This window comes from Alosa pseudoharengus, unplaced genomic scaffold (genome assembly GCF_046254945.1).
Source record: "Alosa pseudoharengus isolate Yale_2024_CS ecotype anadromous, Long Island Sound unplaced genomic scaffold, YU_APseudo_1.1 YU_APseudo_1.1_scf_11, whole genome shotgun sequence".
Lineage (NCBI taxonomy): Eukaryota > Metazoa > Chordata > Actinopteri > Clupeiformes > Clupeidae > Alosa > Alosa pseudoharengus.
The window spans coordinates 11,748,283-11,758,282 of record NW_027468576.1 but is presented as its reverse complement, the minus strand read 5'-3'; the positions used below and the strand labels follow the sequence as shown (position 1 = coordinate 11,758,282).

The 10,000-nt window shown below is 44.6% G+C and overlaps 1 protein-coding gene across 3 annotated transcripts in view; it reads left to right on the top strand.

The window, feature by feature from the left end:
* Positions 1-10,000, top strand: part of lpp (LIM domain containing preferred translocation partner in lipoma) — a 198,834-nt gene that overhangs the window by 130,089 nt on the left and 58,745 nt on the right. For all 3 annotated transcript variants that reach the window (XM_076278029.1, XM_076278030.1, XM_076278028.1), the window contains one exon: positions 1,388-2,002. In XM_076278029.1, coding sequence (XP_076134144.1) covers positions 1,388-2,002 — 615 coding nt within the window. The remainder of the gene's footprint in view (positions 1-1,387; positions 2,003-10,000) is intronic.

Sequence of the window (10,000 nt, the reverse complement as noted above, 5' to 3'; positions counted from 1 at the left end):
TTCTTCTACAAGTTACATCTGATGAGCAACTTGGCAGTTACACACATAAAAATAATCCTGTGACTAGAACACATTACTCTTGCCTTGATGTATCGACAGTAATTGATTCCATTTTTTATCTTTTATTTGATGGCTTAGGGCTCTAACCTAAAAAGAATAACCTAGGTTAATAACAGTCACTTTTGTAGGTCACCACTGACTTTATCTTGTTGTTAAGGCTGAATGTAATATCCACTATTTTGTGGGTCTTGATCCACCGTCATAGTCTGTGGGCCTAGAGAGAAAGAGTGAGAGAGGTTGAAAACTGCACAGAACTCCTACCAATATTGCCGGCAGCCTTGATGCCAGGACTAGTTGTTATTACCATGACAACTGTAGCCAGGCGCGTTTGTTTGTGCAGAATGTAAGAGGCAGGACGTGACTTGTGATTAGCGCACAAGGCCGGCTGAACGGAAACACGCGCTGCTGGACCCGTGCAGCCATGCCGCTCCGCTCCAAGCGGAGAGCCACAGAGTTCACATCTGACCAGCAACTCTCCGAGCAGCCATCCGCCACACAAATCTCCCTGATTTAGCGGCCTCTCCCACGCGGACAGCTAGCGTCAGCACAAGTGTCTTTGCCGTTGCCAGCACCGCCGTCACGGCTCTCTCCACCAAAACAATTTATTCCCTCCTCCACGCTTTATTAGCTCTGCTTTATGGCTGGACATGGTCCGGCAAAGCAGCGGACTCCGCACCGGCCAGCTAACCCCTGCAAATCGATATTGAAGAGGGAGGCAGGATAATTACTTGCGTCGTAAGCCACTGCCTGAATAAATCCTACCAGAGCACGGGGCTCTCCCACCACCACCATCACCCTCTTGGTTCTTGTCGAAGCAATCCTAGTGTTGGGTCCACCGCGTTCATAAAGCAATATCAGAGACAAGCCAATTAAATAGGCATCAGATCCGTGGGGTGGCTACTTTATGATGCCCATTACATTTGTAGCCCTCAAAATCAAAGGCGATACCTAGAAACCGGGGGATTTCAACGCGACACGTCTTTAAATCCTCCAATCATGAATCCTCTGATCATGAAAGTGAATCTTTTCGATTGAGAGAGTTATCCGTTGATCAGGACCGTAAACTTGTGTCTTGGGTATCATGTCATCCCATCACAGTAGAAGGATTTAGTGCAAACAGTATTTCCATCAGTGTGGTCTGATCCTTGGACAGCTTATACCCAGCATGCTTTGGGCCATAGGAGGATGCCATACCACAATAAAATAGCTTCTAAGCAGCGGATGGTTTTTAGTGAACAGACCCTTTGTAGACTGAAAGTTAATGGTCTGCACCTGAGGCGACCATAGCATGCGTAATCGTTTTGCCGTTATTGTCCTGTTTTTACAGAACTCCAGCCCTGCTGTGACCAGCCCCAGTTCAGCTGCCCCGGTCACTGGCTACAAGCGAATGGTCATCCCCACGCAGCCGCCCCTGACCGCCACCAAGAAGTCCACCCCCAAGGCCCAGGGCTCTCCAGCGCCCTCCGGTGCCCCCCCGGCCTCTGCCAGCCCCGTGGCCAAGCCCCAGTTCCAGATGGCCACCGCCCCGCAGCCTGTCCCGGCCTCCTACACCACCGCCTCCACCCCTAGCCAGCCCACCTTCAACGTGCAGGTGCGGGCAGCCCAGCCCGGGCCCCAACACCCCCCGGTCCAGCAGCAGTACGGGCAGCCGATGGTGCCCCAGCAGTCGATGCGAGGCTCCGTCCCGGTGCAGTACATGCCGGCGCAGCCCCGCGGGCCCGACTTCGCCTACGGGCCGCCGCAGCCTGGCTTCACGCCGGCGATGCCGCCGCAGCCCAGCTACGCTGATTACCCCTACGGTGGAGGAGGCGGCCAGAACACCTGGAGGGGAGAGCCGCAGGGGCAGGCCGGCTACCAGCCCCCCACCCCCAAGAAGACCTACATCACGGAGCCTCCGGTGGGCCTGACTCCCTACACCGCAGGGCCTCCCGTGCCCCAGAAGGTAAGAGTGGAGTGGGAATTAGGGTAATACACACTCCTGGAAACACACGCACACACACACACACACACACACACACACACACACACACTTTAGCCTGTCTCTTCTGGGTTGCTATTTGAAAGACGTTATTAGACAAATGTCAGTTACTTCCTAGTTTTATTTTTTGCTGATTTGACTGAGAAACCGACCATAAAGCAGGTGCATCATAGTACATTTCTGTCTCAACCCAGGCATTATGAAAAATGCATGGAAATGCTTTGAAAGAGTGTATGTATGTGCACGCGCGTGCATGCGCGCGTGTGTGTGTGTGTGCGTGCGTGCGGGCGTGTGTGTTTTGTGTGTTTTCCTTTATGCGTATGTATGCAGAGTGTGTTTGTGTGTTTGTTTCCATTTTAATTGCCTCAGATGGCAATGCAACAGGGAGCCCGTCATCGTCCTTCGTTGAAATGTTCTGAATAAACAGTTATTTTAACCTTTATGAATTTTTTAACAGGCCTTTTCTACAGGGGTTTACACCATCTGATTTCATTTGTCTAACAGAAGACAGTATGTTTATCTTTGCCATGCTCCACTTTGCCTCCTCCAGTCTACTGAAATTTTCTACCCAGAAAAGTCAGATTCGGCTTGTATGTATGCCAAGTAGGACAGTAAGTGTTAGCAGTTCATTTAGTTTTAGCATCTAATTCCATTTGAACTGAAAATGTCTTGTTTACTTGTTGACTTTATTCAACAACACACAACAACTCTCCCTCTTTGCCAAATGATGTATTTAGATTTAGAGGGAATAATAGATTGTTACCATGCTTTATACAGTACAGTATATGGCTGTGTTTGTGTAAAGCTGCAGCAACAGTGCACTGCACCATGTTTTGTCTACAGTACATACATGTGGACATACTCATGATTTCAGGTTGAAGGCAGGAACTGCAGTGCATGGGAATGGCGTAAATCAATGCAGTGAAGCCGATGTGCAGAATGGCCTTAGGTACGGCCAGTGATTGACATTGAAAGTGTTGTGAGAAGGATGAGAGGAGTGCTCAGAAGGGGAAGATAAACAAGGTGTTGACATTGACTCGAAGAGAAAATTGGTGGAGGTTTTTTCTTCTTCTTTTTTTGCCATCATATCAATGTCTTTGCCTTCAGCAAATCTTCTAGGTCACTACATCTGACGTTGAGAATTCCACAAACCGAATGCTCGCAACCTCAAGGCTTTTGAAAAAAGCAGTTATCCTCTGTAATTTTTTCCAAGAATATTTGGTCTTTATAATAAGCCCCAGGAGATAAAATATCAAGTAACATTACAGCGCAGTACAATAGTCTTACTTACAGATTTATATATACCAGTGATGTAATTTTCCTTGACAGTTTTCCTTTTCTTTGGACCTATTTCATCATCTTATCACTTTTGAAATACTGTGGCATAATTATATCAAGGCTACATGTGTACAGAACATCAGCATATAGTGTGTACGTAATATCAGTATTCAGCCTTTCAATATGCATAGCTCTGAGGTTTGAAGGTAATTAAAGCAGCATGTATGGCTCAAATGGCTTTATTGAAAAGAGAGCAGATATTAAAGGGAGTATGTATTTTTAGCCAGTGTGAGATTGGGACGTTATTTATGCTTTTTTTAAACTAATTTATTTATTTTCGAGACCGTAGGGAGGCATTGGAGGACGTCATCACCATAGATCATTCTACTGAGACAGTCATTGTAGTCTCAACACATTCTTTTGGGCTGCAATCTCTGGAAAGTAGCAGGCCCCTGAGTATGCCTTAATTCAAGGATTTTATGCTAACAAAAAATACAAAGAGGGTTGCCCTAGCCTCTGGGAATAGCTCATCAAGGACTATGTTTTACTAAACACAAAATTAAGCTTGGCGTTACGGCACGCATCTTTATGTGTAAAGAAACTAATTAATATTGTTCGAAAACAAAAAGTGCGTTTTGTTCACAATGGCTTCTCTGGTCTCAGTATGGGGCATTAGGAAAACAAAAGGTGCCGTTTAGTGGTTCTGTGCTATTTCCTTTGATTTCAGATAAAAGCAAATCTTGCATTTTTGTTAGGATTAAGTACAGAATGCTGTACATGTCTATTTTTAAGATTTTGTTATTAATTATTTTTATTAGCATTACTATTTTGCACACTTGAAGGCATAGTCAAATCAAATTAATTTGTTCTTAACCACAAAGAGATGATTGCCAAAATAAACCACTCTGTTCTGGTATATGATCTGTGCACTATTGCAATTTTAACCATTTGCATGTATTTTGCAACAGCCTATAGTTGGAAGTCCTGATATAAAGATGGGCTTTCCTTGTGGTTAGCCAGCTAGCAGTGGTGGCAGTCCTCATACAAAGAGTGGGTTTGCATGTAAAGAGCAGTGGTTAGCCAGCTAGCAGTGTCCTCCTAAACTGAACTGATCTGGCCCTCTGATCGTGCTCAGATAAGGTGGTTCCTGGACGGTCCCCCCACTAGTCAACCCACTAGCCCACTAGATAACAGCTACCTCAAGGAGAACAAATCCTTCAGGACAAACATCTCAATGCAATGCGGTAGTGACTTGCTCTGGGCTATTTTAAGGCACTTTAAGGCCCTGCAATGGCCTCACATCCGGATATCCTGTTCACTTACTGGTTGCACTAAACCTGTATGATCCCACATGACATACATCCTTATGTGTGATGTTCATTGTTAATACCCTGTATTAGGCCATACTGCTAATATACGCTGAGCACTTAGCCTTTGTTTTGCCCTTTCATGTATATTTCCCCCTAATATCCTGACCCTGGTTATCTGTGAGGTTATTAGTTGCCTTTTAGTGATAATCTCTTCCCTTGTTTATTTTCCATCCCTATCTCTGTACTCTGTGGCCCTAATCCCGCGGCCGAGGACAAGCACAATATAAAAGCCAGATTAGCGTTAAAAGTGGAATCTGTCAACTTTCCCCTTTTTTATCGCCATCAATGTGCTCACGCCCCGTGCTCTGACATTGTAGTAACCTTAGCCGCCGGTCGCGTGGCGCTAAAATCTGCTTAATAAGAGGGGGCCGCGGCCTCCTAATCTGGCGTGTAAATAAATGGCAACACTAGGCAATTTGCAGATTGGTCAGCATCTGTGTTTATTCTTATTTACCATCATTCAGCAGACATCCCATTTTTTGACAAGTTGGTAGAGAGCCGTACCACAGGGGTCCAGGCCTCGGTTTACGCTTCTTATTACCCAGATGACTGCATGTGAATGAGGAGTATTCATCGAAGGTCAGTGTCATAAAAAAAGTCTCTAGTTGACACTTGTGACCGGATGCGCTGATTTGGACACAACACACACACACACACACACACACACACACACACACACACACACACACACACACACACACACACACACACACACACACACACACACACACACCCCTCTGATTGGATGGCTGTGATGTGAAGTGGAAGGTGTATGTAAGCGGGCTTTTCACATCGACACAGCTCAAGGACACTTAATTACTCAAATCCGCCAACCAGTGTTTGATGTCTTTTTCAAATGAAAGCGGGTGGAAGAAGGGGTGGGGGGGAGAAACATGGCTGCTGGTTAATTTAACAATTTCTGTAAGTCTCTCCCTCCCTGTCTGTCTGTCTCTCTCACTGTAGATTGGGGGACGACTAAGCTGGCTGATGACTCCTGTTATTACTGAGCTTGAGTGACATTTGACAGGGGGGAGGATTATTTTGAACTGCTCAACCCCTACAGGCGGCTAAAGCTAGAAGGTCAATGATGGTTTCAGCTGTCAAACGTTTGCCTAACGTTTGCTTTCGTATTTGTATGTCACTTCTCCCTACTCTCTCTCTCTCTCTCTCTCTCTCTCTCTCTCTCTCTCTCTCTCTCTCTCTCTTTCGCTCTCTCTCTCTCTCTCCCTTTATCTCTTTCTCTATGTCCCTCTCTCCTGGTTGCCCTCTCTTCCCCTTTGACCTCTCCAGCACTCACTCTGGTCACTGTCAGCACCTGCCTGAAATAGCTCATCTCCCTGTTTACCCCTCAGTGTCCCAAGATTCTCCCTGTTCTGTGAGTGAGCACCACCATGTGACCTTTCATATCAAGTGAGAGAGAGAGGGAGAGAGAGAGAGAGAGGAAAAGGAAAAGGGGGAGACGGAGTGAAAGGTAGATGGAGAGACAAAGAGAGTGAGAGGTAGAGACAAAGCAGGAGAGGGGGAGGGAGAGAGATCAGACATGTCTATTGGATGTGCTGATGCTTTAAATATTTACAGCACATAAAAACACCACAGAACCGAGAGTCATGCAGTGTGTGTATTGGCTCAGGGCCGTGTATGGAGAGGCCGCCGCCGAGACGCCCTCAGATGACCAAACTGGGCTGACCGGTGGCCTTTAGAAAGCAATTGAAATGTGCATGCCAGGAGTGCTGTGATGACCGCCCCTCACGGAAGGAATCACGGTGTTATAAATACATTTCAAACCCATCTCCCTCATGCCACACACACACAAAAATACATAAAGTACTGTGCAAAACGCTCAGGCACTTAAGTTGTTTGACAAAACATTTGTCACAGACATTTATTTTCTTTTAATCTGCATTAGCGTGTCAATAGGTAATTTAATATTTTTAGATTTGCAAGCATTTTTTTGTGAGACATGAGTCCTTATATAGTAACAAAGTAACAAACCACATGGCATAGAGAAAAACAGTGCAAAAATTGTGTAAATAGTTACACTGCCTAATGTCATTATTTTGTTTTTGTTGTTTGTTTATTTAGTGCATGTTTGTATGTTTGGTCAGTAAAGCTATTCAACTATTCATTGTTGAAAGCATTTGTATATCCTTACATTCTTACATTACTAAAACTTTTTGACAGCATTGCACATATGCATACACACACACACACATACACACACACCAACACACTCGTGAATGAGTTCCTCGAGTGCACTTCCATCTGTAGTAAATAAACATCCTGGCATACTCCACTAACATTAGTAGCGCCAGGGTCACCCAGGGCCCACTGGTGAAAGCTGGAGGTGAGAGGCAGGCTCATAGCAACTACCCTCCCTTACACACACACACACACACATACACACACACACACACACACACACACACACACACACACACACACACACACACACACACACACACACACACACACACACACACACGACACTGGAGGTCAATGGCTTAGTGGGAAACCCCTCCAGCCAAACAGTGTAGTGTCAATATCCTAGCGTTCAGCATACATAAAGGCTCTGTGTTGTTTGAATGTGTTGTGTACACTGCAACTCAAGAATCTGGGCTCACTGACATTTCCTTGTTTTTTTTCGAAAACTGAATACATTAAATAGTTTAAATAGGAAACATAGCAAAATTAATGGGGAAAAAGTCCATTACAAGGTTACAAACATGTATTAATTGGTTAGAAATATTTTTTAATAGGTTAGAAATACTTTTTAATTGAAATATTAACACTATTCATACATTCATCAAACAATATTTTTTCTTTCAAAAGGAGGAAATATATTGGGGACCCCTAACTTTTGATTGGTAGTGTAAGCGTTGGCAGCCCCTTTAGAGGCTGGGTTGTACTGAAATAACAGGTCTCCAGTCATCCTCTAAAAACAAAGACCTTTTCATTCCTTTATCCCTTTGCAATGAGGCAGGTCATTTTTGTGATTGGCAGTTTGGCTACCCGTTGTGCTTATTTCCTGCGTAACCATGCTGGCTTTTGACTAAGTCAGGCCTTTATTTGCTCAGAGCTTAAAAAAGTGAACAATGCATAATAATAAGTATTATTATGACCGCCGCGCAGCGAAGCGGCGGTCATATAGGTTTAGTCAGATTTTTTTTTTTTTTTTTTTTTTTTTTTTTTTTTCGCATGCCCAAATTTCTGTCAATGATTCCCGGGACACTGAAAGACCGGGGTACACGAAACTTGGTGGGCATGTAACCCCACATGGATAGCATGGAACCATCGTTTTTCGTTTTGATCTGTAGCCCCCCCGCTGGACTGGACCCCCCGAAAGGAGGGTAGGGCAGACACAGTTTTCTGTGAATATCTCGAAAACCGTAGGGTTTAGGAGGACCATTTTTTTTTTGTATGTTGATCTCAAGGGGCCATGTCAACCCATTCCATAACCACTCATTTCATGTATAGCGCCACCTAGTTAAACACAAAAAAGTAAAAATGAGGTGTTGTAATTGAAGGTATCTGTGACCTAACAAAGTCAAAACTGTACAAAATTGGAAGTGTAGGATCATTATGACACCCTCTGTATGCACGCAAAGTTTTGTGGAATTCCGTTCATGGGGGGCCACACAATAAATTCATTTATGTTACTATACACCAACTGGCCTGTAGGTGGCCGGAGACAGTTTTCTGTGAATATCTCGATAACCGTAGGGCCTAGGAGGTCCACCTTTTTTATGTATGTTGGTCTTAAGGGGGCATGTCAACCCATCCCATTACCACTTATTTTATGTATAGCGCCACCTAGTTAAAAATGAAAAAGCAAAAAATTAGGTGTTTTCATCACAATATCTCTGGCTGACAAGGTCAAAACTGCACGAAATTAAAAGTGTAGGATCATTATGACACCCTCCGAATGCATGCCAAGTTTTGTGTACTTTCGTTCATGGGGGGCCTTACAATAAAATAATTTATGTGTACATTTAGTGACGTACACCAACAAGGATTCCCGGGACACTGAAAGACCGGGGTACACAAAACTTGGTGGGCATGTACCCCCACATGGATAGCATGGAACCGTCATTTTTCGTTTTGATCTGTAGCCCCCCCGCTGGACTGGACCCCCCGAAAGGAGGGTAGGGCAGACACAGTTCTCTGTGAATATCTTGAGAACTGTAGGGCCTAGGATGACCATTTTTTTCTGTATGTTTGCCTCCAGGGGTCATGTTAACCCATTTCATGTGCACACATGTGCACAGATACACACACACACACACATACATTCACAGTAATCATACGTATGACACATACTCACACAGTAGACATATGTACGCTTGCATGCACAGGCACATACGCAGGCACAAACACAAGCACGCACGCACACACACACACACACACACACACACTCACACACACACACACACACACATAACATAAACACAAACAATCAAGAATTTCTCAGAATTATAAACAGGCAAGATGGAGGTGGGGTTGTATAAAATGAATTTTACATGTGAAATCTATGAACTAATCATGTTTTGGTACTTGTTGTCTAGCAGATACCAGTGAGAATTGAGTGTGGATAATGCAATTTAGTGAGACAGTTAGAATCATATAGGCCTTTCAGCGTGATTTCTTTTTGTGGAAAAAATGTGCTGGACTGGGCGGCGGTCATATTTTGTACCGCTCTGCGGTACATCTAGTTACTTCAATCAACTAGCATCAAAGCACTTGAGTACTTCCTGAAAGCCTCTGCCCAAGCAAAGCCTGACAGCATCCAGTGGTTGTGTGTGTGTGTGTGTGTGTGTGTGTGTGTGTGTGTGTGTGTGTGTGTGTGTGTGTGTGTGTGTGTGTGTGTGTGTGTGTGTGTGTAATAAGGGGAGGACGACGTGCAAGGGAAGGTGGCATTGACATGTGACACGCCGCAATTAGCCATCGAAGGCCGAGACAGAAAGGGACCGTGTTCGGTCGCAGCCTTGATTGCCGGGTTAGCGTTAATGAAGGAAGTGCAGAAGGTGTGTTGATGTCTAATTAGTTTTTAATCTATCAGGGAAAGCGTTGCTCTGTGCTTGTGCCACCTCTTTAGAGAAAACAGAGCACCGATTTGAGCTGAGACAGTCTAACAGGCAGTCAGGCAGTGTTTTATGATTTTTTTAATTGATTTCTTTTCGCCCAGTTTCAAGACTTTCCTTAGATAGAATGCCTGTAGTTGTCAGCCCATAAAAAGAGTGACGAGCTGAATACTGGCAGCTGTGAAAGCTTCAAAAAAACTCGCTGTGGTTATTAATTAACCTTGAGCCTATTGCCA